General features: G+C 37.9%; 1 protein-coding gene across 4 annotated transcripts in view; it reads right to left on the bottom strand.

The window, feature by feature from the left end:
• ERCC6L2 (ERCC excision repair 6 like 2) overlaps positions 1 to 14,485 on the bottom strand; it is a 133,250-nt gene that overhangs the window by 83,727 nt on the left and 35,038 nt on the right. For all 4 annotated transcript variants that reach the window (XM_055125781.1, XM_055125783.1, XM_055125784.1 and 1 more), the window contains one exon: positions 101 to 294. In XM_055125781.1, coding sequence (XP_054981756.1) covers positions 101 to 294 — 194 coding nt within the window. The remainder of the gene's footprint in view (positions 1 to 100; positions 295 to 14,485) is intronic.

Genomic DNA, 14,485 nt, shown 5'->3' on the forward strand with positions numbered 1-14,485 from the left:
ATAATTCTGAACTAAGTAAATCATGCTAATAAACAGTTAAGAGATTTTAAATTATAATACATAAGCATTCATGTATGCAACTGATGTAAGAAACTGTTACCTGTTGAGTTCATCCAGACATAACCGCAGTGTTTCATAAGTCGTTAGAGCAATTTCACATTTCCTCTGCTTTACTCGAATCAGCTCCTGGTCTTTTTTGCTACCATGTAAAAGAACAACTCTGAAATACCCCCAGGTGTCCAATTCATCTCTCCAGTTGTAAAGGACTGAAAGAGGAGCAACTACCAAGAACATCTAAAAGAAGAAAAATTAATTTCAATATATTAATTTTTGAATTAATATATTAATATATCCCCACCCTGAGCAGAGCTCCAGGCAGCCGAAGACCACCGGAACCTAGCTACAGCGATGCTCGATGCCCCTCTCCACACATTCGGACGGGCCTCACGCATGAAGGTATTGGCAGAGGAACCCAGGTGTGTGTAATCCCATCAACGGCCAACATCCAGAGACTTAAAAGCAAGCTCCCAGAAGCACGAGGCCCCAAAGCGTTTGTAGCCTACTTCTCCCTCTGGGGGAAACTGGCAAGCTTCTGAGAGTTTCCTGCCCACATGGCCTTGTAAGCTCTCCATGGTGTATTCATATGCTAAATCCAGTAACAAGCTGGATCTCATTCCCCTGACCCTGAAAGAGCCTCCAGTACAACATCATTGGGAGGGCTGAGTGGAGAGAGACTTCTAAGATCTCAGGGAAAGGAAGAATGGAGAGGTCACTGAGCCTGCTCGAGAAATCAAGAAATCGATGATTAACGGGATTTTGTGATCGCGATCGTGATATTTTGTAAATAAAAGAGAACTCCAAGGTTATATCTAAATCATCAATGGTTCTGTTCTTTCATTTATGACAGGAAGCTGTAAAAATGACAGCTGAGCAACAATCTGTAGAAGACCATAAAAAAATACAAAGAAGAAAATCTCCTTCTTCTTTGCTATCTGCTCAGCTGTAGCAAAGGATGTTGAGCCACTATCAACGCTGCACGCAAACACACACACACACACACACACACACACACACACACACACACTTTTTTAGATACAGAAAATAGACACCATGATAAACACAAAACAAAAAAGAAAACTGGAAAAAAGGAGAGAAATCTCAGGGCATATGATTCATGGGAAAAGACAAACAAACGGAAAAAGCAGTAACAATGTGGACTGGTGCAGCTGCGATAGAAAAAAGGATGAAGATTTTGAATAAACAAACACGGTCCTGAGTTCCACTGGGCCTGAACAACATCACGTTGTTGTGAGATACTGAGCACTGAGCACTCCCAGGAGACATATTTGGGGTGTGCCCCCAGGCTCCTGAACACTGCTGAGAAGTCCACCCCCCAAGTGGAAATTTCACATGCTCCTGTCATGCCCTCCTAGGTATCTTTTCAAAGGGTATAAAAATACTAATTTGAAGTTAGCAATAGCCAATTCACAATAGTCAAACATGAAATCAATCTAAATGCTCATCCACAGACAACTTTAAGATAAAGCAGCTTTGAGATATGAAGTATTGCACAGTAAAACACTACTTTGCCGTTAAAGAAGATGTCTTTTGAGACAAGATAGAAGTAATATCAAGTGATTATTCTAAGTGAAATAAGTGAAGACAACTTTTGTATACCTTTTTAATTTTTATTTATTTTTCAATCAACCTTTTTACTAAAACATGATCTATGAAGTTATTCATAATTGAGTTTTAGACACACAATACTGTGACACCTGTTCAATTAACATGATGTCTTCCAGTTGCATTCATGTTGCAGAGAACTGCATGATTTCATCATTCCTTAAAGCTGTGTACTATTTCACTGCATATATATGCCATATCTTCATGATCTACATATCTGTTGTTGGACATCTAGGCTGATTCCAAATCTTAGCCATTGTACTGAATGGTGTGCATACATTCTTTTGAATGAATGTTTTTCTGTTCTAGGGATGGATACCCAAAAGTGGAATTGCTGGACCATATGGGAGCTCACTTTGAATTTACTGAGTAACCCCTATATTGTTTTCCATGGAGGTTGAACCAGACAGCATTCCCACCCGCAGTGGATGAGGGCTCCTTTCACTACATCCCCACCAACAGAGGTTGTTCCCAGTATTTTTGATATGTGCCACTGTCAGTGGTGTAAGAGGATATCTCACTGAAATCTTGATTCGGATTTCCCTAATAATAAATGATAATGAGCAGTTTTTCATGTGCCTGTTGGCCATCCGCTAGTCTTTCTCATAGAAGTGTTTGTTCATTTTTTTGATGTGGCTTTTAGATTTTATTGTTGTTGATCTTTGTAAGCAATTTATAGATTATGGACATCAACTCTTAATTTTATCAACTTTACTTCAACATTCCTTTAAGAATGTTGTCTGGATTTGGACGGGGATTGCACTGAACTATACAGTAGTTTAAGTAAAATGGTCATTTTGACAATGTTTATTCTTTCAATCTGTGAGCATGGAATGTTTTTCCATTTCCTAAGATCTTTTTCAATTTCTTTCTTGAGTGTTTTGAAGTTTTTATCATATAGTCTCTCATCTCTTTTGTTAAGTGGATTCCTAGGTACTTGATGTTTTGGGACACTCTTTTTTGTTTTTGCTTTTTTTTTGGCGGTATACATAGAATTTAATGTAAATCAAATGTTGATTAATTATTGAGAATGCTTAGCGTCATAGAAGTAAATAAACTTTTCTAAATTTAGTAGAGGACAACAACAAGCGCTGAATGTCATATTCAATACCAAATGCTGAGGAGTTTGTCCTGACTTTTTTAATGCATTAATGATATAATTTTTCTCATATTAACTTATAAATATAATACCAAAGTTTTTTAACTTAGTGAATCACCGTGAGGCAGTTACATACTTACAAATTTTTGTGTTTGCATTTCAGCCATACAACAATCGAGTGCCCATCCCTCCACCAGTGCCCATTCTCCACCACCAATGATCCCAGGAGCCCTCCTACCACCCCCATCCCACCCTTCCCACCCCACCCTGCCTCTCTGGCAGGGCATTTCCTTTTGTTCTCGCTCTCCTTTTGAGTATTGTGGTTTGTGATAGAGGTATTGAGTGGCCATCATGTTTGGTCTATAGTTGACTTTCAGCTCATATCTCCCAACCCGAGCGGGTCCTCCTAACACCCTTTACTTGGTGTTCCCTTCTCTATCTGAGCTGCCTTTACCCTCAGCATGTGAGGCCAGCTTCCAAGATGTGAGGCAAGCCTCCTGGACCTTATCTCTACCATTCTTGAGTGTTAGTGTTCTGTTACTTTATATTTCACAGATGAGTGCAATCTTTCTATGTCTGTCCTTCTCTTTCTGACTCATTTCACTTAATATGATACTCTGCATGCTGATCCACTTATATGCAAATTTCATGACTTCATCACTTTTAACAGTTACATAGTATTCCATTGTGTAGATGTACCAAAGTTTCTTTAACCAGTCATCTGTTCTCAGGCACTTGGGTTTTTTCCAGATTCTGGCTATTGTAAACAGTGTAGCAATGAACATACGAGTGAAGATGTCATTTTTACTATACTTTTTTGCCTCTCCAGAATATACTCCCAGAAGTGGTATTGCTGTCAAATGGGAGCTCAATTTCTAATTTTCTGAGAATCATACATACTGTTTTCCAAAGGGCTGAATCAGTCAGCATTCCCACCAGCAGTGAAGGAGAGTCCCTTTCTCCCCACATCTGTGCCAACACTGGTTGCTTTTGTTCTTTTGGATGTGGGCCAGTCTCTGTGGTGTGAGATGATATCTCATTGTTGTTTTAATCTGCATCTCCCAGATGATTAGTGATGTTGAGCATTTTCTCACGTGCCTTTTAGCCATTTGGATTTCTTTGAGAAAGTTTCTGTTCATTTCATTGCCCATTTTCAGATGGGGTTGGATGTTTTCTTCTTGTGGCGATCAATCAGTGCCATGTATATCCTTGATATCAACCCTTTATCAGATGGGTATTGGGTCAATATCCTTTCCCATTCTCTAAATTGTCTTTGTATTCTGGTCACTGTTTATGCAGAGGTACAGAAGCTTCTAATTTTAAGATAGTACCATTTGTTTATCTGTTTCCATTAAAGACCTCAACATCAGACCAGAATCCATAAGGTACACTGAAGACAAGGTTGGCAAAACCCTCTATGACACTGAAGCTACAGGTATCTTCAAAGATGACTCGCCACCGACCAGGAAACAGAGATATCCTGACTTTTAAGGAAGCTACTTTAGTGGTTCTTGCAAGTCTAAATTCCCTAAGCAAATGCCTGTCCCTGAAGCTTTGTTCCTTCAGATCTGAGTGAGAATTGAGTGGGACAGAGTGTGATGGTCATGACATTGAGTTTTTGTCTATTTTCTTCTGTCTTGTAGCGTCTCGCTTGATAGATCAGCTGTGAATCTTATGGGCTTCTTGTATGTAATTTACATTTTTGGTCTTACTACTTTCAATAATCTGTTTCTCTCTTTGAATTTTGTTGTTCTGAGCACAGTATGTCTTGGGAGTTTAATAAAATAAAATGGATGCTAAAAAAGATTTGCTCTAGACCACAGGAAAGAAATTCTTACAAGATCATATGTTTATGTTAACTGATCTTTGACTATTCTTTAGTTTTAATCTCTATTTCAGGAATCATATATTTGCAGAGAGACAATTTGTTCTTGATTCAGTTATTAAGAGTTTAGTGTTTTTGTTTGTTTAGGGGTCAGAGAAATAATACAGGGAGGAAGGCACTTGCCTTGCACAATTTGGGCTTACCCTGCCACTACATGGTTGGTCCCCAGAGTACTGTGCTGAGAGTAGATCCTGAACACTACCAGGTGTGGCCCAAAATCAAAAAAGGGAAAAAGAAATTTCAGCACATATGTATTAAGTCCATCTGTTCACATACTTCATTTCATGCCATTATCCTCTCCTTACTTCTCCCTCCAAACAATCTGTCCAACTGCGGTACAGTGTGCTGAGTTGCCCTGCAATTAATCAGGTTGCTGTCTATATCATTGGATACCTGTTAACATGTGTTTCGTACATATGGGTGCGCCCATCTTGGCTTCACCAATACCAATGACTGCTGAGTATCAGTCCCTGCCTGCCAGTGCTCTGCTGGGCAGGGCAGGAACACCCCACCTTCGTCTTTCACTCTGCCTGTACTGGTCTACAAATCAACATGAGGCACTGTGTGCACAGGATAGAATGGTCCTACTTTTTAACCCACTCAGTCACTATGTCTTTTATTTGGTGAGTTCAGATCATTCATGCCTACATTATTATTACGTTATTATTATATTATTATGCCTGATTATTGATATATGGTGCATGCTTACCATCATTCTTTTTTTTAAAAATGGTCATTTTATGAGTCAGAAAGAGAGAGACAGACATAGAAAGATTGCACTCATCTATGACATATAGAATAACAGAGTGGGAGACTAACACCCAAGAATTGTAGAAACAACTACCAGGAGGTTGACTCCATGGCTAGGAGGCTGGCCTCACATTCTGGGGAAAGGGCAACTCAGAGAAGGGATCACCAACTATAATGTAGTCGAAGGCCATGTGGGAGAAGGGAGTTGCGGGCTGAATGAGGGCTAGAGACTGAGCACAGTGGCCACTCAACACCTTTATTGCAAACCACAATAGCTAATTAGAGGGAGAGAACAGAAGGGAATGCCCTGCCACAGTGGCAGGGTGGGGTGGGGGGAGATGGGATTGGGGAGGGTGGGAGGGATGCTGGGTTTACTGGTGGCGGAGTATGGGCACTGGTGAAGGGATGGGTTCCCGAACTTTGTATGGGGGAAGCATAAGCACAGATGTGTATAAATCCGTAACTGTACCCTCATGGTGATTCATTAATTAAAAATAAATAAATTTATTTAAAAAAATGGTCATTTTATATTTCTGTTTTCTTTTCCCAGATGTATCCATCTTTTCATTTGGACGTTTTCTTTGCATAGTTTCCATTTGGAAGGTTTTTCCTGGTGATTCCTTCACTTTTACAGTATTTTTTTTCTTCTGGGTCTTTGGTCCAGATTTTTGTTTAGTAATTACCATGAGAACTATACAGTCATTCTTGTATTTAAGGTTCTCTTTTTTTACTGATTGGTTGTCTTTCTTCTTTTGGTGGGTTTGTGGTGGGGGATCGCAACCAGAAGTATTCAGGGCTTACTCTTGGCTCTGTGCTCAAGGATCACTTCTGAGAGGGTTTAGGAAGCCCACTCAGTGCCACGGATTAAACCTGGGTCAATCATAAGCAATGCCAGCACCTTTCACCATATTTCTCTGGCCCAAGAGCCTTAACCTCTGTACTATCTCTCGGGTTTCTCATTTCATTTTTGTTTACTCCTGATCCTGTTTTTATTATATATCACCATACATGAATATTATTTTTCCTTAACTCTATTTTTCTGTATAAGAAATCCTTCTAGCAATTCTTATAATGCATGATGGGTGGTGGAAAACTTCATTACTTTTTGTTTATATGGAAAATCCTTTCTTTCTATATCATATTTGAATGAGAAGTTTTCAGGGCTGAGTACGTTTGATTGGAAAATAAACTATCTCTAGTTCATATATTTCTTCTTCCCCCCATTCCCATGAACAAACTATCCATGTTATTACCCAAGGACAACTTATTACAGAGGCTCCCACCACTTATCAACCTGAAAGTCAGTGGAGGAGAAACTGCCCCAAACTTCTCTATATGGATAGCTCTTCCTTGATAACAGGCTTTATTCATCTCTAAGCAAATACATTCTGTATTTTCCAGGATTAAAACACAAAATGACTCCTCCTGAATACCTTACATCTCTCTCAAGCTATCCCCATTACTTTGCTTCCATTACAGCAACAATTCTCAGTGGTTATTATAAGAGATTTTATCTGCTTATTCTCCTATTCTCTCTTAAACTCCTGTTAATGAGATGCATGCCCTAAAATCACTGCTCGAATCAGTCCAATATCAACATTATCAACATAACTGGCTAACCTTTAAATGAATGCTTCATTTAACCCCACATCCTGCTGTCATCAACTATTTTAATTTCTCACTACTTGTGGCTACTAAGTTACCATATATTTATTAAGGCTAGCAAACCTAATTATGAATAGCTTTGTAAGGGTCTATCTCACAGTGATTCAATAACAAAATCTTTAAATAGTTTAAAAAAAATCATCTTTTTTCTGGAAATAAAAAGTGCTTAAAGAATGTAAAAATTCCTAGATATATCAGCTAAATCATCCCAAAACATGTTTCTTAAGTTACTGGTATTCTGAACCAATTGCTTAAAAGGCAACTTTTTTATTGTTATGATGTTAAAGAAAAATATTTACAAAATTAACTATAAAATACAATATACAAATAAAATTAAGAATCATTCAGTTAAGTGTCATTAAATTGACAGACCCAAAACAAACATGTTACATTGAAAACTGAAAAGTAGCTTTGCATAAAAAATTGCAGGTAATAAAATTGTATATTGGGGTTAGAGAGATAAGATGGCATAGAAGTCCCATATAATCCCTAGAGCCTGCAAGGACTGAACACTAGTAGCCCCCAAACAAAATAGTAATATTGCATTTTTCTTACATAACTCAATGTTTTAAATGGCCTATCTTAATATTTAAAAAAATTTCAACCTAATTTATACCATTATTGTATGTAGTTAGTAAAACCCTGGTAAGTACTATGACTAATTACTACATGGGAATTTAAGGTTAGAACATACAATCTATAGTCAGGAACTCTTTCATATCCTTTTCAGAAAAGCAGACTAATAATAATAATACCATAACTTGAAAATCACTTCAACCACCGTAACAAAAAATGACAGACCAATATCACTTAGATCGATGGTTAGCAAGTCAATATATAAAAAATTTGTAAGTAAACAAAAAAATGACAAAGTGGTATTTTTAAGATATCATTAATAAGCCAAAGAGTAAATAAAATAGTGAATAATTTAAAAAATTGAGTGATAAAGATACTTGTACCCCTAGATTAAACAAAAACGCAGCCAGATAGAAAATAATTTTAACTGGCAACTTATAATAGCAATAAAAAAAAACAGAGCACCCATTTAAACTCAGTAAGAAATTAGATCATAAAAGAAAGCTAGAAATTCTGAGAGGCATGATTTAAAAATGTAAGCAAATGACACAACTACTCTTGAATATGCAGTTGTATATTACAAAGATGTTAGTTTTTATTATATAAATCTAAATGTCATACCATGTAAAATTTCAGTGGAATTTTAAACATTTGAGTAAGTTTGTTTCTCCCAAGTTGAGATATCTGAATGAAAATTAATCTTAATTTTATTTTCTAAATAATAGGGGCTACCATGATAGTATGGGAGCTTGCCTTGCAAACAGCAGACCCAAGTTCAATTTCTGGCAGTCCATATGGTCCTCCTGAGCACTGCCACAAATAAACACCAATGGGTGTGGCCGAAAAGAAAAAATTACAAAGAATAAATGAACAAAAAAGGAAGAAAGAAAAAGAGCATAAAACTAAGATAAAATGTGGCCAGTGTAGTAGCAACAAATAAATCAATAGGAAAGAACAATCTATCCAAAAATAGGTCCAATTATGTGAATTAGTTCAATAAAGAATCAGTAAGTGCTATTTAGATAACTGGCAAATCATCTTGGAGGAAAGGAGCTGAATTTCTAGATCACTCCCTGCATAAAATTAAATTCTAAAGCTATGGAAATGAAAAGAAATACTTATTAAAATTTTGAAAACTATCGATGAATATGATTTAAAATTAAAACGAAGCTGTTAGAAAAGATGAAGTCATGAAATTTGCATATAAGTCGATCAACATGGAAAGTATCATGAAATGAGTCAGAAAGAGAGGGACAGACATAGAAAGATTGCACTCATCTGTGGAATATTTTATAAAATAACAGAGAGGGAGACTAACACCCAAGAATAGAGATAAGGACCAGGTCTGCCCCACAGTCTGGAATCTGGCCTCACATGCTGGGGGGAAAGGCAGCTCAGATAGAGAAGGGAACACCAAGTAGAAGATGTTGGGAGGACCCTTTCGGGTTGGAAGATGCGAACTAAAAGTAGACTACAGATCGAACATGAAGGCTACTCAATACCTCTATTGCAAACTACAACACCCAACAGGAGAGAGAACAAAGGGGAATGCCCTGCTGCAGAGGCAGGGTGGGGTGGTGGGGGATGGGGAGGGGTGGTAGGAGGGATACTGGGATCATTGGTGGAGGTGAATGGGCACTGGTGGAGGGATGGGTAAGCGATCACTGTATGAGTGAAATGCGAACACAAAAGTTTATAAGTTTGTAACTGTACATCTGTACATCAGTGATTCTCTAGTAAAAAATTAAAAATAAATAATATTAAACGATTTTTAAAAAAGCAAAGACATTGAAATCTCTTTTAAGATTTTGTAAATATCAGTAACAAAGTAAAGCAAAACGTAATTTTCTGTTTTCAAAATGACCATATTTCATTATACTCAAAGGGCCACACCCAGCAGTGCTCAGGAGTGACCTCTGGTTATACTCAGGAGACCACATGCAGTGCCAGAAACCAAACTAGTGGAGGCTGCATTCCAGGGCAAATGCTTCAACCCCGTCCAGTATCTCTGACTCCAAACTCTACCGCTCAGACCGACACCCAGTTATGCAATGAACCACGGGGAACCGGCACAGACACAACTGCTGAGGACACAAGCCCAGAAGCCCCTGAGTAGGTCTCTTTAGAGCCCCTCAGCAGGCGCTGCGCCCACCTCACACCCGCGGCTCTGCCCCCCAGCCCTCCAGCGTCCAGACATCCCCGTGCCTTTGTGCAGCTGGCGCAGACCCCCTCCCTTCTAGCTGGGTCACTGCTCCACATCTCCTGAACTAAGCACCCGCAACACGTACGGCTATACAACAGTTGCCGTCAGCACATCTCACACTGCACACTGACACCTCTGTGACTGAGTGAGGACTGGCAGGGAAGGAAAAGATCCATCAGATCCCAGGGCGTCTAACTACAAAGATTCACTCTCAGCACAGAAGGAACACAGCAAACACAATACAAAAAATGTGTAGAAGCCCCTAACACTGTGAATAAAAATAGTTACAAAGAAGTTTCTACCAGTAACAATTAGCTCTGAAAACTCTCAGAGAATGACTTAGTGAAGACTTACTGAGCTGTCTAATGAGTTCAAAGAAACAATGGCATGGTTAGTCAGCAAAGCACAAGAGTGTATGAGAGTGGAGATGGAAATGAAAAAAATGAGAAAACCACATTCAGAAGTAACAGGAATGAAGAGTATGGTATATGACACACATACATGTGTGTGTGTGTGTGTGTGTGTGTGTGTGTGTGTATGACTGAACAGGAGAATAACAAGAGCTGAGAAAAAAAATCAAGGAGCTCCAAGATGATATACAAGAAATATCTAGAAAAAAATAGAAGGTGGGAAAAAACATGAAAAAAAAAATCAACAGCACACCAGAGAACTATAGTAATAACTTCAAGAAAAACAATTTAAGAATCATCAGAATCCCCAAAGAACAAGAAGGAAAAATTGATGAAGAACCACTTGTTATATAATCATAAGAATTTCCCAGAGCTGAGCAGTGCAGACACCCTGGTTCAGAGGCTCAAAGGGTTCAGTAAAAACAGACTCAAATAGAAAAACTCGAGGACACATTATAATCAGAATGATAAAGTCCAAAGACAGAGACAGAATACTGAAAGCAGAAAAATTAAGTAAAGGAACGTACACATACAAAGGAAGGCCTGTAAGATTCGCAGCAGATTTATCAAATAAGACTAGGTAGAGCCAGAAGAGAATGGTGGGACACAGCAAAAAAAAAAAAAATCAATAAAATAAATACCTCATCAAGAGCAGTCTATCCAACTAGATTATCATTCAGATTTGAAGGAACAGTACAGTCAGGGGCTGCCAACTGCTTAGGGAATTCATAGTATTAAAATCAGTTTTGCAGGAAGCATTAAATAAGCTTTAAAAGACAACACAAATTTCTTAGCACTATGCCAGTGAGTATGGCACTCAGTCATGGCGCTTATGGTTGCCCCCTACTAGATTAATAAAATTCTATTTACTTGTAGTTTGCTAAGGGATTTTATAGCTTTTCCAATAATGAATAATGCTTCATTTATACTGAATGTTCTGTGTCTATTCAAAAGATGTTTTTGTATCTGTAGAGATTAACTTATTAATGTAAATACTTAAGCATTAGATACAGTATAATATTTTTTAAAACAAAACCAACATTCCCTTTTAAGGATAATACACATTATATTTTTATAGGCTTCCCATAACATTTTCTTAATTCTCTTCTCACTCAGTATATTGTATATTCATAGGATTTACCTATTTCATGTGATTTTTAATGTATCAGCATAGAATTATTCACACTATTATTTTTTTAATTATACATACGTAAACCTAGTTTTTTAAAAATATTATCATTGGTTTACAATTCTGTGAAATTTCAGTTTAGCTTTATTCATCTATATGTGTACTTATTATTACCTTCACAAAAAATTGTTTTTAAGGTCTATACATTTTGATTATCTCTTACATGTGAGATATAAGGAAACAATAAGGGAACAACAAAAGGCCAAGTCATGAGAACTGATGATTATTATGTCTACAGAACTGACTCAGAAATTGTGGGGGGAGGGGTGGGGTAGCTAAGAGGGGTCCTGGGACACTGGTGGAGGAAAGCAGGCACTCTGTTTATGCACAGGGTGTGGCATTAAAAACATACAATAGAAACTTTGGTACATCTACACAATGGAATACTATGCAGCTGTTAGCATGAAGTCATGAAATTTGCATATAAGTGGATCAACATGGAAAGTATCATGTTGAATGAAATGAGTCAGAAGGAGAGAGATAGACATAGAAAGATTGCACTCATATGTGGAATATAAAGTAGCAGAGAGGTATGAGCTTGCAATGATGCAACTTCTGGCAGAAATTTCTCTGGACTTAGTTACTAAAATACTAAAATACAGAAATCCAAAACCTCGTGGCCGCTACTGTAGCCACACGACCGCATATCTCTTCATTCCCAGCAATGGGAAACAAATTATCAAATGCTTCCTTTCCAACAGGTCCAACTTTGGGGAGGGGGGTACTCCAAACAATAATAGTGAGTTTTTTGTTGAAATATTGAATGTAATCAAAGTAAAGAGAAAGTAAAGTGAAATTTATCAGCTACACAGGCGGGGTGGGGGGCTGGGGAGGTGGGGGCTGGGGGGAGCTTTACTGTGATTCTTGGTGGTGGAATATGTGCACTGGTGAAGGGATGGGTGTTTAAGCATTGTATAACCGAGACTTAAACCTGAAAGCTTTGTAACTTCCCACATGGTGATTCAATAAAAAATAACAAAATAAAAAAGTAAAATTTACAACATAGTAAATTCCAAAAGCTCAATTAAAATGACAAAAGAGAATTGAAAGTTTGGTTCTTATTGTTTGGATCTCATGCTTACCGTGTTACTGGCTCTGCGGTTTAGATATATCCATATACTATACCTCTACACCAATGTGCTCAAGGCCCCTGACACTGTTCCTGTTACCTCCCATCCACCTCTTTTTATTCTCTCCCACATTTTCTTTGCTTCTCTGAAATATAGAGTCAAGGGAAATCCAGCTATTCCCCCAAAGCTTGCACTCCCTCGTTATTTTTCTATGTACCATAGATCGGTACATAGAATCTGTACTAGTATGTTGTTACTATTTTTGGCATATAGAATACACCACGGGTAGCTTGCCAGGCTCTGCCATGCCAGCGGGATACTCTCGGTAGCTTGCCTGGCTCTCTGAGAGGGACGGAGGAATCAAAACCGGGTGGACCAAGTGCAAGGCAAATGCCCTACCTGCTGTGCTATCGCCCCAGGCCAACACTCACAAGTAAATCAACATAACTCATCACATCAATAAAAGAAATAATAAAACCCATATGATCATATTAATAGACTCCAAGAAAGCATTTGACAAGATCCAGCACCCATTTATGATGATAACTCTGAACAAAACGGACATCGAAGGAACTTTCCTCAATATAGTCAAAGCCATCTACCACAGGACCACGGCAAGAATCATTCTCAATAGGGAAAAACTAAAAGCCTTCCCTCTAATATCGGGCACAAAACAAGATCGCCTGCTTTGGCCACTCCTATTCAATATAGTACTGGAAATACTAGCCATAGAAGTTAGGCAAGAAAAACATATCAAGGGCATACAGATAGAAAATGAAGAGGTCAAGTTATCACTATTTGCAAATGATATGATACTATATTTAGAAAACTCCGAAGACTCGATAGAAAAGCTCCTAGAAACAATAAGTCTGTATAGTAAAGTGGCAGGCTACAAAATCAACACCCAGAACTCCATGGGTTTCCTATATACAAATAACAAAAGAGAAGAAAGAGACATTAAAAAAAACCAATCCCATTCACAATAGTACCTCAGAAAATCAAATACCTTGGAATCAGCTTAACCAAAGAGGTATAGGACCTATACAAGGAAAATTACAAAACACTACTTTAAGAAATAAAGGAAGACACTAGGAAGTGGAGACACATCCCCTGCTCATGAACCAGAGGATTACCATTATCAAACTGGCAATACTCCCCAAAGCACTATAGATTTAATGTGGTCCTTATAAGGATATCCGTGACATTTTTCAAAGAATAGACAAACACTCCTGAAATTCATATGGAATAATAAACCCCCACGAATAGCTAAAACAAACCTTGGGAAAAAGAAGATGGGTGGCATCACCTCCCAAACTTCAAACTCTACTACAAAGCAGTAGCAATTAAAACAGTATTGGGCTAGAAACAGACATGCAGACCAATGGAACAGAGTTGAATATTCTGTCACAGACTCACAAATATATGATCACTTAACGTTTTATAAAAGAGCAAAATGTGAAATGGAACAAGGAAAGTCTCTTCAACAAGTGGTGCTGGGAAAACTGGATAGCTACCTGCAAAAAAATGAACTCTGAAAAAATAAAATAAAATAAAATAAATTTAAAAAAAATAAACTATGACCCCTGTCTCATGTCAGGCACAAAAGTCAAATCAAAGTGGATTAAAGACCTCAATATCAGACATGAATCCATAAGGTACATGGAGGAAAATGTAGGCAGAACCCTCCATGACACTAAAGCTAAAAGCATCTTTAAGGATGAAACATCACTGACCATGCAAGTGGAAGTAAACATAATCAAATTGGACTACATCAAACTAAGAAGCTTCTGCACTTCAAAAGAAACTGACTAAAATACAAAGAGAACCACTGAATGGGAAAGAATATTTACCCAATACCCTTCTGATAAGGGATTAATATCCAGGACATACAAAACACTAGTAGAATTGTACGAGAAAAAAAGCCTTCAACCCCATCAAAAAATGGGAGAAGAAAT

This window comes from Sorex araneus, chromosome 2 (genome assembly GCF_027595985.1).
Source record: "Sorex araneus isolate mSorAra2 chromosome 2, mSorAra2.pri, whole genome shotgun sequence".
Taxonomy (NCBI): Eukaryota; Metazoa; Chordata; class Mammalia; order Eulipotyphla; family Soricidae; genus Sorex; species Sorex araneus.